The 24,335-nt window shown below is 42.7% G+C and overlaps 2 protein-coding genes and 1 non-coding gene across 3 annotated transcripts; 2 read left to right on the top strand and 1 right to left on the bottom strand.

Annotated features, from left to right (window-relative positions):
• Window positions 1–2,674: 2,674 nt before the first annotated feature.
• Mak16 (MAK16 homolog) lies at window positions 2,675–12,675 on the top strand. Its single transcript, XM_028877199.2, has 10 exons — window positions 2,675–2,780; window positions 6,150–6,199; window positions 6,277–6,386; window positions 6,467–6,531; window positions 6,712–6,863; window positions 7,885–7,939; window positions 8,918–8,992; window positions 10,570–10,680; window positions 11,150–11,215; window positions 11,395–12,675. Exons 1-10 carry the CDS (start codon window positions 2,766–2,768, stop codon window positions 11,590–11,592), a joined length of 897 nt encoding a protein of 298 aa, XP_028733032.1. The 5' UTR covers window positions 2,675–2,765; the 3' UTR covers window positions 11,593–12,675.
• On the bottom strand, window positions 12,099–22,364 carry Tti2 (TELO2 interacting protein 2). Its single transcript, XM_028877198.2, has 7 exons — window positions 21,310–22,364; window positions 19,091–19,277; window positions 18,430–18,522; window positions 16,868–17,055; window positions 16,648–16,791; window positions 13,481–13,643; window positions 12,099–12,275 (listed from the first exon to the last, which is right to left on the bottom strand). The coding sequence occupies exons 1-7, from the start codon at window positions 21,957–21,959 to the stop codon at window positions 12,174–12,176; spliced, it is 1,527 nt and encodes a 508-aa protein (XP_028733031.1). The 5' UTR covers window positions 21,960–22,364; the 3' UTR covers window positions 12,099–12,173.
• A 324-nt stretch (window positions 22,365–22,688) lies between these two features.
• LOC114698513 lies at window positions 22,689–22,793 on the top strand. The gene has a single exon (XR_003735366.1). It is a non-coding gene; the product is annotated as a small nucleolar RNA U13 (small nucleolar RNA).
• Window positions 22,794–24,335: the final 1,542 nt, after the last annotated feature.

Genomic DNA, 24,335 nt, shown 5'->3' with positions numbered 1-24,335 from the left:
AAATAGGAAGGACACTTCCAAACACCATTTATGAAGCCAATACCCAAACCAGACCAAAATACAACAACAACAACAAAAGAGAACTACAGGCCAATATCCTTGATGAACAAAGATGCAAAAATTCTCAACAGAATACTTGCAAAACAAATACAGGCATACAATATAAAGGTAACTCACTAAGACTGATCAACTTGACTTTATCTAAGAGATGCAGTGATTGTGGTCAACATATGCAAATTGATAAGGGTAATAAATCATATAAATGGACTTAAAGACAAAAATCAAAGGATCATCTCAATGAAAAAAGAAAAGACATTTGAGAAAGCCCAACATATCTTCATGATAAAAGTTCTAGAGATAACAGAACAAGAGAGAAAATACCTCGATATCATAAAAGCTATACATGACAATCCTGAAGTCAACATCATCCTATGTGTAGAAAAATTCAAGGCAATTAATTCTATTGAAATCAGAAACAAAACAGAGATGTCCACTGTCTCTGCACCTGTTCAATATAGGCTCAAATCTTAACTAGGGCATAAGAAAGGGAAAGAAATAATCAGGACACAAGTAGGAAAATAAGTGAAAATACTTCTATGCATAGACGATACTGTTCTATGTAGGAGACCTAAGGATACACAAGAATCCCCTAGAACTGAATAAGACATTCAGCAAATCAGCAGAATGCGAAATCAGCCTGAAAAACTCAATAGCCTTTCTATAAACCAACGACCAATATACTGAGGATAAAATGAGGGAAACACTTCCCTTCACAACAGCACCAATAATAAAATAAAATACCGGGCCTGGAGAGATGGCTCAGAGGTTAAGAGCACTGGCTGTTCTTCCTGAGGTCCTGAGTTCAATTCCTAGCAGCCACATGATGGCTCACAACCATCTGTAATGAAATCTGGTGCCCTCTTCTGGCCTGCAGGGATGCAGGCAGAACACTGTATGCATAATAAATAAATAAAATTTAAAAAAATAAAATACCTCATAGTAAACCTAACCAAGGAGAGGAGGAACCTCTATGATGAAAACTTTAAAACTGAGAAAGGAAATCCAGGAAGACACTAAGTGATAGAGGAACCTCTCATGTTCATAGGCTAGAAGACTATTAGAAAAAAAAATGACCATCCTACCAAAAGCAATGTATGGCTCGAATATAGTCTTAATCAAAATCTCCATGGTAGTCTTCACAGAAGTAGAAAACCAATCATAAAATCCATATGGAAACACAAAATTCCCTGGATAGCCCAGGCAATCCTAAGCAAAAAAAAAAAAAAAAAAATGGGGCAGGTATTACCATATCTTATTTATTTATTTATTTTTTTTTTTTTTTTTTATTTATTTATTTATTTATTTTTTTTTTTTTTTTTTTTTATTTATTTATTTATTTATTTATTTATTTATTTATTTATTGTTGTAGGGATGGGACACATGCATGCCTCAGTGGTTTTGTGTCTATAGTGAGGGATGGGGAAGGACAACCTGAAGGAGTTAATTCTCTTCCTCCATTACATGCGGATCAGACTTGGGTCATCAAAGCACTTTTACCCACTGAGTCCCGTGATGAGATTCTCATCACTAGATGGTTCAAGTAAGCAGCCATGTTAAGAAATCCCATGTAAGCTCGGTGTGGGGGCCCATGTCTTTAATCCTCAGCAGTTGGGAGGCAGAGGCAGGCGAATCTCTTGTTAAGTTCCAGGCCGAGACGGGGACAGCCAAGGCTACACAGAGAAACACTGTCTTGAAAAACAAAACAAAACAATCCCACGTGTCCAGGGAGCTGCAGTCAGGTTCTTAGGCCTGAGGAAAACCATGGCTGTGTCTCACAAAAATGTGGGCCCAGCACAAGCACTATAGACAAACCATTAATAAAGGGGACCATGCCAGGCGGTGGTGGTGCACGCCTTTAATCCCAGCACTCAGGAGGCAGAGCTAGGTGGATCTCTGTGAGTTCGAGGCCAGCCTGGGCTACCAAGTGAGTTCCAGGAAAAGGCGCAAAGCTACACAGAGAAACCCTGTCTCGAAAAACCAAATAAACAAACGAACGAACGAACAAACAAACAAATAAATAAATGGGACCTCATGAAACTGAAAACTTATGTATGGCAAAAGGGCACTCACTATCTCTACGGGAGAGCAAGGCAGGGACGGGAGAATCTGTCAGTTTGGGGGGTCACTTGCACACAGGTCTTTGTTTGTTTGTTTGCCTTTAAAGTAGATGCACAGTGTGCATTTCCAAGTGAGGATGGAGATGTTAGAAGCCGCAGCAGGATGGTTTTTAAAGAGCTGACAACTTCAAGTCTTACAGGCTTGCGGCTACCGTCCAAAAGTGGGACGGCGTGAGCATTAAAGTCCCCGCGCGTGTACAATGGAGGGTCGGGAGCGCGCCTTCCATTAGGACAAGTGAGTCTCGCTTTTCAGAGGCTTGAGGCGAGTCCACAGGAGCAGCCAACGTGGCTTGTGACGGAAGAAGACACCAGGCGCGAGCGCTGCAAAGACAAATCGAGCAAGACGCACGCGCGCCGCTGCCTGCGTCCCTGTAGCAAAGGACGCGGGAGGCGAGCACGCTCCGAACGAGACGAGCGCTAGGGCGCGGGAGCGCGCACGCTCAGCCCTTCGGAGACGTCACGGGCTTCCGCGAGATGGAGACTTCCTCGCGATAGGCCAGGCCGGGCTCTCCGGAAGCGGCTCCCCGGAAGGGGCATGTCCGCTCTTCCTGGTCCTGCCTGAACGCGGCGTGCTGACCCGCCGGCACCATGCAGTCGGACGATGTGAGTTCCCTCCTGTGGCTGTGGCGCCCCGGGGTTTGTGGGGGGGCGTTTCGCTCATTCAGGTCTCAGATCCGCAGACTCAGGTGGCCCGTTCGTCTCCTGTTCCCTCGGATTGCGAGTCTTCCAGGACCCCCGTTTTCCCAGTCGCGCTTGTCTCAGCGCCCCACTGCGGTTCAAAGGCCGGGACACCCCAGCCTCAGCCCACCGGATCGACTCATTTAGTCCCTGGCAGTAAAGGTTCTTGTGCCGTTGCCAGCGGAATGGCAGTGGTCCCGGGACCTGGAAGGCGGGAGAGGTGCGAAGTTTAAAATTCACGTGTGAGGGTCCTGCCCATCCGTGAGCGTTCCTTTTCGGTCTACTTTTTCCGTGTTAGGCTTTTCTTTACCTCTCTCTACTGTCTGAGCCGTAATTTCGCAAGTATCCTACAGGAGTTGTAAATACTTACCCATTCCAGCAGTGTGTAGGCACGGCGGTAATTACTGAGGGTTTGGTTGTTAATCAGTCAGACCAAAAAAAAAAAAAAAAAAATTCTGCTTTCATAAGCACTCTGGAGATGGAGAATAAACAGACGGAACGTTGCATGGTACCATGAAAGAGGAGTAATGGAGAAGAGTGTAGAGGAGAGACCACTGCAGATATGGCCAGTCAGACATTTGAATAAAGACCAAAAAATTGGCAATGAGCCTGCCACTGAAGGAGGGTAGGAATGGTAAAGGTGCAAAGATTGGAGATGGGAAAGACGGAATATAGAGGGCACCAATGGGACTTGTCATGGAACTTGTTACAGGAATCGAGAGGGTGGGAGAGGACAGATGAATTTGGTTTGCATGCCAGGGCAAGGTCAGGTAGAATCTTGAAAGAAATGTTTTTAAGTCTTTTTAGTGGGAACCAGAATGTTGTATTTTTTAGAGGAGTGTGGAACTGAGAGTTACATTTCGGTATGTTTATCATTGGGATCCTTTTAGAGATGCCAAGTGGGCAGCTGGATGCACAGACAAATGTGGTGCTTAGGAAAGAAGTCTCATGTTTAAAAGCCAATAGCGCCGGGTGGTGGTGGCGGCGGCGGCGGCGCACGCCTTTAGTCCCAGCACTCGGGAGGCAGAGCCAGGTGGATCTCTGTGAGTTCGAGGCAGCCTGGTCTACAAGTGAGTTCCAGAAAGCACAAAGCTACACAGAGAAACCTGTCTCGAAAAAAAAAAAAAAAAAAAAAAAAAAAAAAAAAAAGCCAATAGCTTGAATGGTATCCCCACTTTCCCATTTCATTTTTTGTTTTCCTAACTCCCCCACCAGACACCCCTATTAAATCCCCAACATATGTTTTATTCTCTGACCCGTCTTCATTTTTTCCTTTAATTGCTCTAGAGTCTCAGTTCTTCAAGGCAGTCCATCCAAAGGCTTCTTTGCTCTCATATATGGCTCTTAAATTGCATCATTTCCCCTAACTAAATATAGTGCTTGAAGGACTGTACTTTCTTTCAGCCAACAAACACTTGAGTGTTTATGATGTCAGGGCTTGGAGGTGTCAGTTTTTTTGCCTTAGAATAAAGAACACATTAACTAGTGAGAGATGGTAAAAGGTAAAGTTTTGGTAGGTATATCTAAGTATCTAGTACTGTGCAGCCTTTGACAGTGGATAATGAACACGTAAAAAGAAAAATTACAAGGTGTATGTGATATGACTTTTTTTTGTTGTTGTTTTTTCGAGACAGGGTTTCTCTGTGTAGTTTTGGTGCCTGTTCTGGATCTCACTCTGTAAACCAGGCTAGCCTTGAGCTCACAGAGATCCACCTGGCTCTGCCTCCCTCTTGTATAATATTAGAGGAACCAGCCTCAATATTATACATCCCAGGGGCTCAGGAGAGAGAACTACTAATGGCGAGGACTATTTTCAAGAAATAGAATCTCAGCACACCGAGCTCTATCATCCACTTGTTTTAATTCCTCTGGCATAACTTTCTTTATACACAGCTTCAGTTCTCTTCTCATGTCTAGCTCCTTTCTTGCCTGATTTCTCTCTATATTTATCTACTGTCCCCTCTAGGTTCTATCTTAATTTCTTCATCTAGTTCTGTCCCTTCTAGGTTCTCATCTGTCTAGTTCTTTCCCCTATCGGCTCCTCTCCCGTCTCCTTCTCTCTCATCTGGCTCTTCCTCATCTTGTTCTTCTCCATCAGGCTCTTCCTCATCTTCCATCTCGTTCCTCTAGTCCTCTCTTTTAGCCCTTCAATCTAGTTCTTCTCCATCTCAGTTTGTTTCTCTCAAGTTCCTACCCATCTAGTTCTTCCATTCTTTTCTCTTCTCCCCTTTGTGCCCTGGAAGTCCCAGTATATAAAGGAAGTGTCCGAGCTAAATTGTGTAAAGCTATTACTTAACATCCACCTCTCCTAGGCGGTGTCTCCTTGTGGAATTTACTGTAAGTCAGGAGACTTGCATGTGGGCTGTTATCATTGTTAGTCCTTGGAAGTTCGGCGCCCACCTGGGTGATGTTTCCTGTAGTTCTTGAAAGTGGCTAAGGGAGATAATCTGATTCCAGAGAAAGCCTTTCCTGAGGCTTCTCCAAATACCTGGAATGTGTATGTCCAGAGAGTGATCAGTCTACACTGTTAGTCCTTCTTAGGGGAAAGTCAATTGGAAAAACTATGAAGGCACACATGATTTTCATAACAGAAGACAGCTGATATATAACAAGCAAAGTAACACCAAAAACTCTTGGGATTTGGCTTCCTCTGGAGGAATTCCCTGATCCCTCCAGGTAGTGACTTTGCCATAACCAGCTGAGTTCTTATGATATATTCCTGCGGCCTGCAGCACCTCCCGAGTGCTGGGATTAAAGGCGTGCACCACCACCCGGCATGGTATGACTCATTTTAATACTATACACGGGCATACTATAGATGGTAGAATGTATGTATATTCTGGGAAAATAGTTGCCAACTATTATTGAAATTCTGTTGCTAAGTAATAAGCCTATAGACTAGGCTGGTCTTGAACTCACAGAGCTCCACCTGCCTCTGCCTCTGAAGTGTGTCACTACCACCAAGCTGTATTTAGTTTTTTTGTTTTGTTTTTGTTTTTTACAAGACTATGTTACTGTGTAAAGGAAACGAGTCAGGCCTATTAAAAGAATACTTCTTTTCATTCATTCCCTAAAGACCTTTTCCTCATTAAAGCACTGTAGCACTGTGCTAACATGGTTCGCCATCATCTTTTTGTTTGTATTTTGGTGGTGCTGGAGACTAAACTGAGGGCTTTGCACATGCTGGGAAGAATTCGCCAGTGAGCATCATTGCAGCCTGGAGAACATTGTCTCTTTTTATATTAAACAGCATCTTTGGGGTCAGAGCAAAAGGGCTTTCACTTTGTCTTGCAGGTTATCTGGAATACACTAGGAAACAGACAATTTTGCTCTTTCAAAATAAGGTGAGTATATTGCAGCCTAGACTGAAATGTATTCAGTGGCCTTCTTGGTTGTAAACATTTCTCTCCTTGCATCCTAGAACCAAGACTCAGGGCTTTTGCAGAAATGAGTACAGTCTGACAGGGCTGTGCAATCGGTCTTCGTGTCCTCTGGCAAACAGTCAGTATGCGACCATTAAAGAAGAGAAAGGTAGGAAAACTACACAATGTCTATATGAGCGTCTTCCCGGTCTCTCTAAATAATAACACGGCTGTTGAACTTGTCCTTAGGACAGTGCTACCTGTATATGAAGGTTATAGAACGAGCAGCTTTCCCTCGGCGTCTCTGGGAACGGGTAAGACTCATTGAGAAAACCGCAGTGACCGTTGGTCAAGATCAAGAATTCCACAAGCTTCCCTCTTGGTTGGGCCATCTCTAGAGTTTTAACCCGTCTTCATTATGCCCTATGGGTACTGAAAATGAAGACCTAACATGATTTACCTTTCCCTTCATGTTCCCCTTTTCTGTTCCACAGGTCCGACTTAGTAAAAACTACGAGAAAGCACTGGAACAGATAGATGAAAATTTAATTTATTGGCCCCGCTTCATCCGACACAAATGCAAGCAGAGGTTTACCAAGATAACCCAGTACCTGATTCGAATTAGAAAACTTACCCTGAAACGACGGTAAGGACCACGTTCATTCCTTTATTCATGCTCAGTCTATTACCGTTTCCTAGACCATATCACAAACAGTGTTTTCTGTTCAACTCAACTGTGACTAATCTGTGATATGCCAAGAAAAGACTTTGGGATAAAGAGGTGTCCAGTGGTTCTGCAGGATTTTTAAAGCAGAATATGTGATTATCCTGCCTACCTGGAAATTGTTTGAAATGAAATGAAAGGTTTCAAAATGCTCTAAAATGTGATTAACAGGAGTATGAACCACACTGTGGAGTAAAGAGGATGTGAGATCCACAGGACTAATAGAATAACTTCTGAAGGAGTGTGAAATGAAGGCCTCTTCATTGAGATTAGCAGAGAATCTCAAAAATCACATGAACCTTTTTTAGAAAATTATTTTTTCTTAGTTCACTGAAGCAGTAATCTTAATATAGTGAACCTAAAGAAAACAGAAATAACCACATTACAATACATGCTCAAATATCTGAGTTTTATGGCTTGACTTGGTGTCACATGCCTTTAATCCCAGCACTCTGGAGGCAGAGGCAGGTTGATCTCTGAGGTTGAGGCCAGCCTGGTCTACAGAGCAAGTTACAGGGCAGCCAGGGCTACACAGAAAGACCCTATCTCGAAAAACAAAAACAACACAAGGCAACATCACACCCCGTAGTCCAAGCTGGCCCTGGAACTTACTGTGTATCTTCTAACTCACAGTGATCCTTCTGCCTCACCCTTAATGCTAAGCTACTGATGTGAGCTGCTCCCTGGGCTCCTGACTTTTCATACCATTCAACTGTAGGTGTGTGTGTTCACGCATGTATGCACATGCACACCACACCTAGAGCCTTGCATGTGCTAGGCAGATGATCTGTCACTGAGCTATACTAGCAGCCTGAATATCTAGAAACTTATATCCTATGTTTTGCTATATGGTATGGAGCTTAGCCACACAAAATCAATTCTAATTCTTTAATCTTTAAAGCGAACTTTAATTTTCTAATATGATGTACTTGATTTCTGCTAGGAAGAAACTTGTTCCTTTGAGTAAGAAGGTTGAACGAAGGGAAAAAAGAAGAGAGGTAACATATTGTCCTGATATTGACATAGCTTCTATATTTCCATGTGAGAAAGGAGTGGGGTGCATGGGATTCATAATATTGAGTCACTAATGGGGGTAGTTTATCTTCAGTGACATGATCTCTTTATTATCTTCAGATTATTATGATTTTCAGTGAAGGCTAAAAATAGATACTCAGGGGTCTTTGTAGGTGTGTGTGTGTGTAGGTGTTAAATGTATGTAAGCATATATGTGTAGTCTCTCTATCAGGGGCTTGTTAGAAATTCAGAATGCTATTGCTAAATGGAAAACAATGAAAAAGTACTTTAAATAACTATCTAAAATTCTTTAAGTCAAATGTTTCAGAATTTAGAATTTTGACATTGATTGTCTCATATATCACCTTCAGCAGAGTTTAAATGCTGTCTTTAAGTAGCCTTATGGCTACTTTGGTTATATTATTCAGAAAATTGAAAGGTTTTGATTGTGAGATTGTTGGTTAGAAAACCAGAAACCAGGACACACTGCTCCGATCTCTGATTGAGCTGCTCTGAAGTAAAGTAGGTGGTTTGTTGGACAATGCCACTGAGAAGCAATTACTAGAAAGACTGAACGTGCAGGTCAAGCACTTTACCAACTTACCCATCTCCCCCGACCCCTCTGACAGTCTTAAATGTATGGAAGCTGTATGTGTAGTCTGTCTATCGGGGCTTGCTAGAAATTCAGAATGCTATTGCTAAAGCCATAGGAATTATTTTCACTTTACTTATTTGTTACATTTATGCAAATTATAGAAGGGAGTTCTTTAATTGAAAGGTTCCCAAGAGGCTTTGAGAAGGAAAGAAGAAATGTGTCTGGCCAGAGAAGCAAAAGCTTCACTAATGGAAGCAAATAGGAAGTAACCACGCCACATCATACTGTTATTAAAAATTGGTAATTATATTTGTACAGGCTAGAAAATGAGTCCTACTGGAGTAATGGATTTGCTCTTTTCTTACAGGAAAAAGCATTAATAGCTGCCCAGCTGGACAATGCCATTGAGAAGGAATTACTGGAAAGACTGAAACAAGATACGGTGAGAAAGCTAGTAGTGTTGGGGACAAGTGTTTTCTTATGTTGTAGTGACATGCTAGGAATACAGAAAATGCATTTATTTCAGTGGTTGGCTGGTTGGTTAGTTTTTCGAGACAGGGTTTCTCTATATAACAGCACAGCCCTGGCTGTCCTGGAACTTGCTTTGTAGACCAGGCTGGCCTCGAACTCAGAGGTTCACCTGCCTCTCTGCCTCCCAAGTGCTGGGATTAAAGGCATGTGCCACCACTGCCTGGCTAATGCATTTATTTTTAAACATGTCACAATAGCCTTCCTACCCCAATTTGTCCATGTAATAAAACAAATTCACATAGGCCTGTCTTCCTAGTGAAACTTTTTCCATTTGCCCTTATTTCCAGTTGACATTTCCAAGCTCAGCAGTTCTGTGTAAAAACATCATAAAAGCCATAGTGTTTTTTTCTCCCTGTCCACGCACAGCGTCCAGGGACAGACTTAACTCCAGGGCAGCGAAGAAAAAAAAAGATAGGCAGAAAGCTGGGATTGGATGGACTGGGCTCCTGGATGAGAAACCTAAGCACCTTGGAAGCTCAGCATGTTTACTATATAGAGCTGAACAGGGAGGCAGGCTATGGCATACAGCTGAACAACGGAATAGGGTTGTTACGTGCAGGTAAATAAGGAGGCAGGGTTTATGGTACACAGCTGGACCAAGGAGACAGGTTTAGCTAAATCTTAGGAGGAACAGTCTCTAGTGGGGACTTGTTCAGGCCATAATGTTGGGGAGGCAGAGCTCTATATATAGACATTTTCTGCATACACCGTCAGCATTTGCACTCAGACCAGAGCACAGCTTTGCCATCCCTTGAGCCTCACCCTGAAGAGTGCTTTGTCAATCTTGCATGGATCTGATGCTCAGGGGTCCTTGGCATGGCTGTGCCCATGTTATCAGCAAACATTTGCTCACTTTGGCACCTCCTCATCTCCCTCTAGTTTTATTTTTGTTGTTTTGAGACTATATCTCATGATATCCCAGATATCCCAATAGCCTCAGATTCACTATGTAGCCTCCTGCCTCCAACCTCCCACATGTTGGATTATAGGTATCCATCTCCATGCAGGTGTATATGATGTTGGGGATTGAACCCAGGAATTTGTATGTGCTAAACAAGTACTCTGCCAACCGAGCTCCATCCTCAGTCCTGATGCCTAGTTTCTGCTTCTATGTGTTAATCTTTTAAAATGAGTTTTTAGCCTTTTGGCTAAGATCAGTGTCACTTAGAAAGATGGAAAGGTGATTAAAATGTGTTATTTCCCTTTCTAAGTAAAATTAGGTTTGTCCCAATGTGTGTTGTTTCATAAACTATTAACTTTGAAATGACTTGGTTCTCTTCTCCATAGAAGCTATCTATTTAATATCAACCATTCATTGATTGTTAATGTCATAAATATACTGTGCCTATGTTGGAAAACTAGAGAAGTATTGTTCATCACAGTTTTCTTATTTAGTCCCTTATGATGAATAATAAGCTTGTAGGACAAGAGGAACTTTGAAAAATGTAATACTCAAGAATAGTTCAAGGCAGTCTGTTTGTTTTTCAGTATGGCGACATCTACAACTTCCCCATCCATGCCTTCGACAAGGCCCTAGAGAAACAGGAAGCAGAGAGTGACTCTGAAGATGAAGAAATGGATGATGAGGAAGATGAAGAGGTGAGTATGGCTTGTTTTGTTTTGAAATGCAGTAATCTTTAGGGTGACACACTTTCACATAAGTCAGAGGCAGCATTATTTACACCTCCCTTTTGTATCATGTGATCATTAATTTTGGTTTAGCAGAGCTCAGCCAATCAACTATATATACATTGACTTTTACACCCTTAATGTTTCTTTTAATTAATTTATCTCTTTTTTCTTTATTAAGAAATTTTCTCAGCACCATTACTAAGAGTCTGCCTTTCTTTATTATAAAATTTACTTGAGCAGCACCCAATTGAACTAAGAGAGTCTGCCAGCGCCAGATTTCTTTTAATTTATAAACATTAAACTTGAGAGTAATAGATTTTGGTAGCTGGATATGTAGGTAGACTCTGCTTCACTTATTTATGAAAAGAGGTAAAATTAGATGTCTAAACTGGATCTTAATTGTTTTTTTCCTAACCTGGTAACTGTTTTGTTTTAGGATGTGGGAAAAAGAGAGTTTGTAGAAGATGATGAGGTAGATGAGAGTGACCTGAGTGATTTTGAGGTGAGCTCTGTGGGACAGAGAATGTCTTGTGACCTGCAGTAAATAAAGGAGGGGAAGCAGGGAGGATCTGCACGCATGCGCAGATGTGTTCTCTGGTCTGTTCTGAACTGGCTGAGCAAGGCAGGGAGTGTGGAGAAACCGTGCACTTTCCCTGGCTGACTTCTGTCTCCACATACTAGGATATGGATAAACTGGATGCTGGCAGCGATGAAGAACAAGATGATGAATCCTCCAGTGAAGAAGAAGAAGAAAAGGCCCATAAGGCCAGACACAAAGGCAAAGCACCCTTGAAAGGACCTTTGCGGAAAAAACGGGCCTATGTGGAAATAGAGTATGAGCAGGAGACAGAGCCCATGACTAAAGCCAAAACCACATGAGTTCCCTTCATCTTTTACCCTGGAAAGTTGACACTTCCAACTGTGTCCTTTTGTGCTGTTTCATACTGTATTTATATTGTTAATATTTATGTCACTTCAGTGGAGCAAAAAATCTGGAGTGAATGGAGAAGAGCCTTATATTGTAAAGAGTATTTTTATAACATGTGCTGTAACAGCTTGAGCCTGAGGAGCCTAACAGATGAGTTCCTAGAGCTAGAATGGCATTGTGGCTGTAAATATTCCTAAATTACAAGTGCTAATTCTCCCATCCCAATTTTTACTTAGAAATGTGTTTCTTCATCCTTTTTGGTTTTTTGAGACAGGGTTTCTCTGTGTAGCCTGGGCTGTCCTCCAACTCTCTCTTGTAGACCAGGCTGGCCTCAAACTCAGGCTGAACTCGAACTAGCCTCTGCCTCCTGAGTGCTGGGATTAAAGACGTGTGCCACAAGTGCCTGGCTTCAGTTTTTTTGTTCAGTTTCTCTTATAAGGACAAACTGAAGTAAACAAAAGTTCCACCTTAGAATGTTTAATATAAAAATAGACTTTTCCATAACTCCATCCACATGATCTGGTTAGTCATCTCAAGTGTCATTGCAGAGAACATCTGCAGAGTTCTGCACTTTCCTGATGCAGCTCACCACTGTGCTGTCTTCACAAGATAGGGCAATTTTAGCCAGAAGACCCTGAAACATGAAACCAAACAGGCATTAACTTTCGTAAAACCTATATCCCCATTGTCTTTTCTTCACATACTCAAAAAATGAGCATGCAGGGCACTGGGAGAGAGTGCCACCATCAGAACAGGCCTTACTTAAAAACTTAAAAGTAGCCTACTGACTCTGAAGAGCCTCCTTCATTCTAGCTAGAACAACTCAAGCTGGACCTCTGGCTGGAAAATTGTACGAACAGTTTTAAGGGGCTGTAATGAAATGTTTAAATGAACTGAAAAACAAACTATATTCCCTTTTGGGGCATGAGTTTCTTCTTATGTTCCTTTAAACTTTAGAGACTTCTAATTGTGGTAAAAATGGGAAATTAGTCCTTTAATTACATGTAAATAAATGAACTTGTAGATACCGTAAACTACAGTCTTCTGAATTTTGTGGAATATGAGACTGAAGGAAGAATTTCCTGCTGGTAAATTAAGTATTTGGAAACTGGAGAAGTGGGATGAGCATGAGGGCCTAAGTTCAGTCCCATGTTTAAAGTCCACGCTTGTCATCAGTGAGCACATACACCAAGTAATCTCAGTATTTGAAGGAAACAAGCAGATCCTCGGGCCTACTTGGCTCACCAGCCAGCCAAGCCTGCTTCAAGAGTTCCGAGTCAGTGAGAGCATGTCTGAAAAAGTGGGGAGGGACGATGCTTAAGGAATGACACCCTCCATTGCATTTACCTGCACATGCACACAAGAGTAGGCAAACATCTTAGAGGGGCCACGTTCTGGTATCTCAGTTACAGGATTACTCTGTAGCAGCTTACAGCCTCCTTTCTTTGGGCTTTGTTGGTACCGGTTAATTTAATTCATAGTCTAGAACAGAACTTGGAGGTGTCTCACTAGCACAGTAGGTGTCATGTCAATCTTAGAACTTAAATTTTATAAAATCTTAGTGGCGTGGCTGGCTTGTTCTTTCTTATCCTGATTTGTCAGTAACATCTGATCCTCTAAATGGTTTTGAATAATATTAAGAGTTCGGCCCTAGCACCAAAAATAAATAGGGTAAGATATCCAACAAACAGTCCAAGACTAGAGGGTACAGAGGTAGGGGCCTAACCCTACACGTTGATGTCCAAACTTGGCTGGGCGTACGAGTAGCAAATGACAATCACTGGGGTTACCTAGGAACAATGAGGCCAAATGAAACCTACTTGCAGACTCTAGCCTTACCTTCACCTGCCCCTGAGAACAGTGGTCCAGGAGAATCAGGCAGTCTGTGGCTTCCTGGAGTAGGGCGCTCTTCGTGGCCTCAGTTGTGAGGCTTGTGTCCCTTGCTACATCACATATAAGTTTCAGGAGAGCCTTCAGCAAGACTACAACTCTGCAGGAAATTCTGGAACCAGGAAGAAAAACTTCATATTCCAAACTGGAATGTTAAAACTTGGACAAGTCTTGGTCCAGACATGGGAAAACTGAAGTCAAATGATGTTTGCTTATTGTAGCACTGCAAACAGGACCAAAGACAAGACTGCAGATTGTTAGCCTCAAAGTTATTTTCTGCAGCACCCAGCCTGTGTACACACACTGACTTGCTCAAGAATACTTTGTACCAGTCAGAAGCAGAGACAGGTGGATCTCTGAGTTTCTGAGCAGCCAGGGCTACAGCCAGGCCCTGTCTCAAACAAAAATACCAGAAAACTCAACTTGGTTTCCTGCCAATGCTTGATTCTGTTCAAGGAAACTGCCCTATTATGTATGGACTGAGAATAAGGTGAGCAAAGATCTTTCCTGTTCAAGGCCCTGTAATTTAGACCTGAGATGAGATAGCCCGCAGTCAAGTAACTTAATGCCGGGACATTAAAGTGAGGCTGCAGGTATTGGTTTGTGATTATAGTCCCAACACTCAGAACATGAGAGGATCTAGAACTTGAGCTTTACCACAGAAAAACCTTGCCTTGAGAAGTAAGGATGACAGGTAGTGCTTAAGTGGCAATACGAACTTTCAGTCACTGGCCACTGTGGTGATATTTTGTTGTATGTACTCTAATAAATTTGCCTGAAGTATCAGAACACAGAGCCAGCCACTAGATTAAACATAAAGGTCAGGCAGTGGTGGCACACACCTTTAATCCTATCATTTGGGAGGCAAAGATCGTCTGGATCTCTGTGAGTTCAAAGCCACCCTGGACTACAGGAGATTAATCCAGGCTAAAAGAAACAGAGCCAGGCAGTGGTGGCTCACACCTTTAATGCCAGCACTTGAGATCTCATGCCTTTGCTACCAGTATTTGGGAAGCACACAAGCTATTAATCCCAGCACTAGGAAGGTTGAGACAGGAAATTATATGGCTGGGTGGGAAAGACATATAAGGCAGGAGGAGATGGGAACTGAGGACTCAGAGGCATTCAGTCAGAATTTGTGGAACTGGTGAGGTGAGAAGTGGCTGTGGCTTATTTCCTCTGATCTTTCAGCATTTACCCCAATATCTGGCTCCGGGTTTTTATTATAAGACCATTTAGGATTTGTGCAACAGGTCACTCGCTTGCTCTTAAAGTCCAGCCTATTCTATTATTAACTGCTTGTCTCTAAGTCTTCATCCTTTTGGTAAAATGGACACAAGTACTGGTTCCATGATATTCTGACTGTATGTCATGCCACTTACGTTATAGACTTTAATTTGGTAAGTTTTATAAACTAAACTTTAATGAAAGGTGGAAGATAACGTACTGTGGGGAAAATATACATAAACAAGCCATATTTCTGCAAAGAAACATTTCCATCTCTTATCTCAAAACTGTTCAGTGTTTCCCTACAGCGTGTATGTATTTCTCTGTAAGCTTTCAGTAGTCTACTGTGTTCACCACTTCCCACGCTCTGCCTCTACAGAGATACACATCCTCCTGCCCCAGTCTCCCGACATTTCTTCACTTCCCTTCTCCTTTACCCTTTAAAGGCCCAGTAGAGAATGCGTTTGATTCAATTTCATTTATCCATCTATTCATTCTCTAAATACTTATGTACCTAATAACAGGTACTGAGTGCTTCAGGAGAACATAATAGATGTTGCTTAGTAGGGGACAAGATGAAAGGTGAAGAAATGCAACATAGTTACAAATATAACTAAGATTGTTACTGGGGAAAGTTTCTTGACTCTGGTATATAAAGAAAGAAAACACACTCCTAAACAGACTAAGTTGGGGCTCTAGATTTTCTGACTAAATTAACGCTTCCATTCATGCAAGAAAGCCGTTAGGTGACTAGACAGTTCAGGTTATACTTTACTCCTGACACCTTCAAGCCACATATGAGATGCTTTCTAATAAGCATATCCCAAGTTAGCAATCCAATCACTGCTCTGCAAATGTTAAGTGATGTGCCTTGAAGCACTCCATTTTTCAATTAGACTGAGGACCTGTAGGATCAACACAGTTAAATATGCCTATTGAAATACTTCTCTAAGTAGGCTTTTTGGGGAGAAGCATTGATTAGGACCAAAACCCTTGTGTATAATAGGCAAGTACACCACCACTTTAGTACACATCAGCCTTAAATAGCCCTTAGTATTTTGATATAAATTATAACTACAATCTGGACAGACCATCTCTGTAGTGGGTTGAATGTGAATGGCCCCACAGGCTCATATATTTGAATACTTGGTCCCAGGTGGTGGGACTGTTAGTAGGTGTGGCACTAGACGTGGGCTCTGAAGTTATAAAAGCCCATGCCATTTCTAGTTGGCTCTCTCTTCCTTCATCCTCTGCGTCTCAAGATGTGAGCTCTGAGTTACTGCCCCATAGCCACAGCCAGGCTGCCTTCTGCAATGGTCATGGACTCTAACCCTCTGAAACTGTAAGCCCCAGATAAACTTTCTTCTGTAAACTGCCTTGGTCATGGTGTCTTACCACAGCAATAGAAAAGTAAGACAACCTGCAAGGTTTCCCAACTTATGTGACCATAGAATTGTTTGTGGTTGGTTTGTGTGTGGGTTCTTTTTTGTTTGTTTTTGTTTTTTGTCTTTTTGAGAAAGGGTCTCTCTATGTAGCCCAGGATGACCTGAAACTCGTTATATAGATTAGCTGGCCTCAAACCTACAGAGGTCTGCCTGCCTCTGCCTCCTGAGTGCTAGAATTAAAAAGTTGTGCACAGTGCCCAGCCTTAGAACTTTTAAGGAACAGAAGTGATTTAACTGTGTTAGAACTCAGAACTATTGGCTGATGAAAGCAGTTCAAATAAGGGGTTCAAATATGAGTATCAGAAGTAGCTGTAATCCTAGAAATGAAGACAGTGAAAGATTCAGATACACTGAATGTCCCGAATATCTTACCCAGACAAGGTCTGACGAGAAAGTCAACCTAAGCACGCCCTTTCAGCCCATCTGTCAGCTTGGGTGCCATACCTGGGCCAAGTATACTGCATGACAAGTTTCAGGGTTTCCAGGATCTTCAACCTGGTTTCTTCTTCTGGTCCATCATAAACTTCCAGATAACCAATGATAACTTTCTCCAGCCTCTTCAAGTGCCGGACAGTTAGGATCCCCAGCCTAAAAATAAGAGAAAATGTGGTGATCAGAAGTTGAACATAGCATATATGACCAGAGCAGAAGCCCAGGTGCTCACTTCTTCACAAAAGCTGGCAGGTTTCTGGCATAAGTCCTCCGTAAGAGAAGGCGATGCTCTGGCTCCATGTGGGTGAGGATCAGCTGTAGTACATCATGACAGTGTGTAGTGGCTCGAGCTGCATCTCCCTTCCAGTGCAGCGCTTTCTCTAGGACAGGGAATAAATCTAGGAGGCACAGCAGCACAGCCTAGGAGGAAAGAATGAAAAGAAACCACAGTTCATTCATTTGCATTCACAACTTTTCTGACTTTTCTAAGATCCTCATTAATCTACTGTTCCTAGGATATGTCACAAAATTCTAAAAGATACCCGTAACTAAAGTAAAAGGTACATATTACTGCAAGTTTTCAAACTTCCTCTCCAGAACTGTTCTTCACTAATCTGTGATATGGAAAGATTGGCGAGCTCGGGCCTTCCTTAACCCAAGGATCTAGGTCTATTGTCCCTTAGACTCAGTGACACTTGATAGTCATGGGCACTTTACATCAATCTGCTCCACGGAATCTAAGACAGTCCAAACTTCTTTAGAAGTTAGGGTGTCTAAGCATTCCTTTTTAGCACTCTGGGAAACTCGGGCTTTTCTGATGTTCGACAATTTTAAAAATCTCCTTTCTTCATCATGTTAATAAATTTTCCATCTGAGAGTAACTGGATTCTTGGTACCCAAAACCTTAGAGGTAGAGAAAGCACAAAACAGAAGCCAGGAGGAGCTGCTGGACACTGTGTTGTGCACTGGCCATCCCAGCACTTAGTAGCCAGGACCAGTGCAGGTCCCAGGCCAGCCTGGGCTAGAATCAGACTCTTCACAAAAAAACCAAAGCAACAGGCTGAGGAGGCTCAGTACAGGGCACTTTCCTTACATGTATGAGGATTGGGATTCAATGCCAGCACAAAGAAAAACAAGATGTCTCCACTTTGTGTAGCTTGTTTCTTGTCTTTAGTTTTCTTCTCCCTCCTAAGAAACTACTTTTTATCCTTCATAAACATTATCCCGTCAGTCCCACAGTCTCCTAAAGCCGCCCTCAACCTCGCTAGTTGCCTGTTGCTGCTGGTCACACTTGACACCTCTTGGAATATAGCTGTTGCTGGATTGCACATACACAGAGATATATGTGTACAGTTATATATTTATATAGAAGTCTTCCAAAGGGTTTCAAGGCAGAAACACTCTGAGTCACTTATTCTTGGAACCTCTATAGACACATAATAGGTATCAGGTAATGGCTGTTGGCTGGGAGAATGACACTAAAGTATCTACACACAAGAGGTTTCAAATACATGTGTTGACATGGAGCAGCAGAGAGGAAGACCATTTAACTTAATAAAAACAGACCTACCCCCAAAGCGGCATATGGTTAACACTCATAAAGATAAAACCTGGGCCACTCTGAGGATGCTTAGGAGAGTGGATGCCCACCTAACACTGAGATGCTCTCTAGTAGGCAGCAGCTTTCAGGTGTCCTCATTTTCTAAGGAGAAAACAGCTCTAAACTGCTCCTGCTTACACAATACTACCTTCTCCTGACAGAACCCACACAGTTAGGAGTATATCTTACAATACCTGAATGAGGTCGTGCTCTGGCATGTACAAGTGATTAAAAAGGGCATGGTAGAGGACCTCGGCTCTGTTGTACTGCAGCAAATCAGCAGCTGGCTGTAAACACACAAATTATCCAGTTAAAATTTCTCAAGAGTGGCAAAATATAGAAAATTTTAAGTTAGATACGGGCATATGGAGAGTCAATAAACCACCATCTACTTTTGTGTGCCTTTTAAAAACTCCATAATACAAAAGTCTCCTTCAGTAACACTTTGCACATTTTGGTATGGTTCCTTTTGAGTTCTGATTTTTTTTTTAAACTTGAGACTACCTGCTAATTTCTATATGTATGTTTTGGTTTTGCTTTTGTTTCATTTTTATAATGAAGCATGATCCTATCTCTTCTAAAATTACCCTTTTATTTATTATAATACATGAGATACTACTTCTACCAGGTTAGGAGAGAAAGGCACATATATATGTATATATATGTACATATATTTATATACACACACATAACATAATATATGGAGAAAAATATAAATAAGTGAATTAAATGACAACATGAAAAGGAAGTTACTTATAAGACATAAACATAGAGCAAAAATAGATCAGAAATGAAGAGCAGCCATGAGTAACTCGGTCTGCCCAATCAGTATAGGCCAGAGCTGAGGCTGCTTACCACATTAACCACAATGTGATGGAGGCACTGGACACCCAGGATTTTATTCTCAGTCTGATAATCATCTGAGATGAGCAAAGATGGAGGAAGTATCTTTTCCAGATGCTGGCTCAGCCAGGGCTGAGTGACTTGTTGCAGAGTCCATGAGAAAACATGTTTGACAGCAGGATTACTCTTCCAGGATTCCCTGCAAGAACACATGAAACCACACTAAGTAAAATGATATGGCAAAGTAAACTAGTTATGCTTAACAAGAGTTTCTTTCTTTTTTTTTTTGTCTTTAACAGATTTATACATATATACATATATACATGTATGTATATATGTATCTTTATATAACTATTGTTTTTTTCAAATACATTTTATGATTTGAATTGAATTAATTTACATAACTTACACTATACATACTTAGTGACTGCCTAAACTCTGGGTAATATAAGCTTATTCAGTAAGTAGCAGCCATTCCACAACTACAGATATGTAAAAGACCTGTGAGGTCAGTGGTGGTCAGTTGATAAATGATGTGAAATGTGCTGAGAAGGGAGAGGAGAGTAAAGGTGTTTTACCAGTACAATGTCAAAGCAATAAACAAATCAGTCCATGAGCACCAACTTATAGTTTATAAAGGGAGTCTGCACATCTGACTCAATGTCCTCAAAATAGTAACTGTATAATAGGTATATCGCCTTTGATTACAAATAATAAAACAAGACTCATGGAAGCTGCCTGACCTAGTTCTACCCGAAACAATACAAAGAAACACTAAACTGTGCACAGTGTTGCACCTCTGGAATCTAAGCATTGAGGAAACCGAGGCAGGAAATCTCTCAAGGTTGAGGCCAACATGGACTACATAGGGAACTCAAAGACAGCCTATAAAGTAAGCACATCTCTATCTATCTATCTATCTATCTATCTATCTATCTATCTAACTATATTTGGAGCTGAGGACCGAACCCAGGGCTTTGTGCTTGCTAGGCAAGCGCTCTACCACTGAGATAAATCCCCAACACCACATCTTTAAAAAAAAAAAAAAAAAAAAAAAAAAAAAAAAAAAAAAAAAAAAAAAAAAAAAAAAAAAAAGAAAGAAAGAGAGAAAAAGAAAGAGGCACTAGTTTGAAAGCCTTTTAGCTCCAAGTTTATTTTCTCTCATCATTCTGGTGCCAGAGGTCTGGGGATCTAGCTCAGTTGGTAAGGTGCTTGCCTAACATGCACAAAGCCCTGGCTCAATCCAATGATGAGGCATGCCTGTGGGGCACGTATGCAATCTCAGCACTTGGAGGCAGGATCAGAAATTCAGGGCTGTCACCCCTGGCTCCATGAAAACCTTCCTGAAGGGGCTGGAGAGATTGCTCACTGGTCACGAGCATTTGCTGCTCTTCCAAAGGACCCATACTTAGATCTCAGCAACTCTACCAGGTGGCTCACAATCATCTGTAAGTCCAGCTCCAGGGGATCAGACACTGCTGGCCTCCTCAGGCACCTGCACTCTTTTGCAGACACACACCTATACATAATTAAAAATAATAAAAAAAAAGAAAAAAGAAACAGAAGACAAAAAACTCTGCCTGGAACAGGTGTGATGGAACACACAGAAATTAGAGGTAAACCAATCTCTGTTAGTTCCATGCTGGTCTAGTCTACATAAGAGTTTCGGGGCAGCCAAGGCTACATAGTGAGACCCTATCGCAAAAATAAATAAATATATATAAATAAACGAAATTAAAACCTGGCTCAAAACAAAACAAACACTAAAAGTAGCAAGTCAAAACCCATAGCAATCCAATTCAATCCACTTTATATTAATTATATATAATAATAATTATAATAAAGGGTTTTCATCACTTTATCTCAATTATTTCTTCCGTATATAATAATCACCCTAATCTAATAATTAAGAGTTATTAGAGTTAGAAGATCCCAATATTTAAATTCAAGCTGAAAGACTGGATCCTTTCCAAATACCCATGGGTACTTAGCATAAGATACTTGATTCCATATAAATGGGACACAATTTCCATGGCTATTATCAGAATTTCTAATTTCCCAAGGCAGTCATTCGGTGCAGAAAACGGAGTTTGAAGACTTTGGATCTAATCTCGAATTTGCTTCTATCGGGTTACCTCATTTCCAGCAAGTCACAACCGCCCTGGGCCTTGAGAGATCGAATAGGCCAGCATCTTTACCGGCCAGGTAAGAGTGAGAAGCGCAGTACTCACTTATTCAAATGGGGTTTAAGAAGCCCCAAGACCGCAGCAAAGCTCCCTCGATCGTCCTCATCTTCTCCGCACAGGAATCCTGCCACGGAACTGCACTCAGTCACTCGAAGCAGCGAGGACAGCACCTCATCGGCCACATGCCGAGATCTCGGACTGGTCCAGGGCTGCTCCGATCTGTGCGTGGTGGCAAACACATACATGGGTCCCGCCAAGGGGCGGAGGCCTGTCTTCCAGGCGGGGCGGGCGGGAGAGCGCTTAGCCGTCTCGACCTTCCCCAGCAGCTTAAGAAACAGCAAGCCTACTTCAGTCGCTTTCTCGGCCACTCCGGAATACCCATCGCCTCCATCTACCTTCTCCTTGGGTGGGGCTGCGAACTTCTCCAGGGCTTTCGCCACCTGTCCCAGGATCTCGGGCATGCCCCGGAGCGACTCGCCACTCCGACTCCCCTCAAATAACCTGTCGCTCTCGGCGGCTGCTAGTAAAGCACCGAGGTCTTTAAGAATGGCATGTCTTGCGTCGCCCGGCCCGGGCTCTTGGCGGCTCAGACCGTGCAGCACCTTGGAGAAGGCATGTTCGAGGGCAGCGGGAGACCCCTCTGCGGCCGGGGAGGGGCGGCCCGGTGATGTCTCCTCTGCGCTGTCCAGCTTCATTCCTGATCGCACCCGGGTGGGGTCCCCCGCGGGGCCGGGGACCAAAGCGGGGAAGGGTCTGGAGTCTCAGAGGGAAGATCTCCCCGGGGCTGGGAGTCCCCCGGTGAACAGAACCCAAACCATGTACGGTTTGAGACAAGGATCCAGTGGGATCCGGTTAAGTGGGTATAAAGGGGCGGGGGAGCTTGCTACGGTGCGAGCCTCAAACTCCTAACACGTGAAGGGATTAACCTTTCTGAAGACTCAAGAACAACGACCACGAAAACAACAACAAAAAGTTTAAGTTTTAAAGAGAAACTACTGAGCCGCGACACCAACGAGGTTCCCGGTACCTAGAGCTTTTCCCGTCGCGACTCTGCATCCAGCAACTTCCGGCCCCAGGTAAACCCACCGTGGCCGTAAAGTGCAAAACTAACTTCCGCCAGGGGAGCCGCCACGCTCCTTTTCACGACTCGCGGCCGAAAAGCAACAAAGAGCCCGGCGGAGGACGAGTAAAAAAGGTGGAGCTATGGAGAATATATTTGCATAATTAAGCGTCCGCTCACTGATTTTACTTCTGATTTCATTTTCTAGGGCAGAAATAAGAGAATGCTCACAAAATCTCGCCAACAATTTTTCACGGTATGAGGTTTTGTGCGTAAAAACTAAATAGGTCGGCACTACGCTAGTCACCCTCTGTGCAAAACTGGTAGGACTGACTTGATTCCTCTCCACGGAAATGGCACACCGATCCTTTTTTGGTTCATAAGCGTGATGATTGGGGGTTCACGCCCGTGCGTGATGTGTGCCGCCCATTAAACCTTGTTACGACGTTGGCACATTACCCGTCTGACGTGAACTTAAGAGGATCCACTAATTTTGTTTGAATCTTAGTTTCATTTCTTTCTTTTAAAGTTGCTTTGCTGCTTGTTGGGTTCTACTTGTGTTTTCTACTTGAATTTTCTTTAAGTTATTATTCTATGCTCATAAGTGTTTTGTCTACACGTATATCTGTACAACTCGTGCGTGCCTATGGAACAGTAGATCCCTATGGAAGCCAGAAAAGAGTATCTTTGAACTTGAATTTCTGAATGCCAGCCATGATATGCTCTTCACTGCTGAGCCCTCCATCCCTTCAGCTCCGTGGCATGCACTTCTTACTACATTATTTGCAACTACCTTATCTGTGATGCCTGTCTGCTTCCCCACCACCCACCTGAGTGACCTTCCGCAAAAGTGCGATAGCTCAGATCTCTGTGTCTTAACTTCTGTACTGAAGGAGAAATGTAGATAATAATTCTAAGTTCGTAGGGCTGTTGGGAGATTTTTTTCCAAGTTTAATGTACATAAATACTGAGAACAATATCTGATCAACATAAAGTTTGTACAGATGGTAGCTCCTATTGTTCTGCCACAGCACTAGCAATAACTTACATTTCTTCTTGCCAAGGAAATGTGGTCATTCGAATCCTAACCAGAGGTCTCTTTCATTTGGCTTTTCCTACTCTGACCAATTGGTGGCACTCCTGATCAATCACTGTTAACCACATCCTAGGGAACCTTCCCATACAAAGGTCCAAGTGCAGCATGATGCTAGTCAATAAGAGGTTATTGCGTCTGCTCTGTGCGGTTCGTTTCTTTCTGGTAACATGTGCCCCTGTGCTCAGTGGATCCAGGCTTGCCCTTGGACTTAAGGAATGCTCTTTATTGTAGACTTCTGGTGCTGAGCTTCCTGAAGCCAGAGCTGGCTTTGTTTTTACTCCTAGTGCCTGGCACAATGTAGTCAGGCAACAAATGTATCCTGAACCCCCATGACCACACACAGAGGACAGACTGAATTGATCACGGTCCAGCCCCACAGTGCAGCTGCATGGAGCTGCAGCCACACAATGCAGCTCGGTACAGCTGCACCGAGAAAAAGAGAGCAATCTTTGTGTAATGCTGTGAAACTCCAGGATATATAGACAGGTGAAAAGAGTAGTAGGAGGAGGCAGTGTAGATTTTGTCTTCTTGTAAAACAGATGGGAAAATAGAGAGCAAAATGTATGCATTGCTTTGTATGTCAATAAAGTAGATATGCAGTCTAAATAACAAACTAATAAAAAAAAATTACACATAGGGTGTACTGGTTTGTTTTGTGTCAGCTTGACAATTGAGACCCAGCTGTAATGCATTTTCTCAATTAGTGATCAATGGGGGAGGGCCCAACCCATGATGGGTGAAGCCATCCCTGGGCTGGTGGCTCTGGTTCTGTAAGACAGCAGGCTGAGCAAGCCAGGGGGAGCAGCCCCCCCCCCCGCGCCCCCCCCCCCGCTCCTGACACACACACATGGCCTCTAGCATCAGCTCCTGCCTCCAGAATCTTGCCCTGTTTGAGTTCCTGTCCTGACTTCCTTC

Source organism: Peromyscus leucopus, chromosome 17 (assembly GCF_004664715.2).
Source record: "Peromyscus leucopus breed LL Stock chromosome 17, UCI_PerLeu_2.1, whole genome shotgun sequence".
Lineage (NCBI taxonomy): Eukaryota > Metazoa > Chordata > Mammalia > Rodentia > Cricetidae > Peromyscus > Peromyscus leucopus.
The sequence above is the reverse complement of the archived record's forward strand: the minus strand, read 5'-3'. Positions and strand labels throughout refer to the sequence as shown.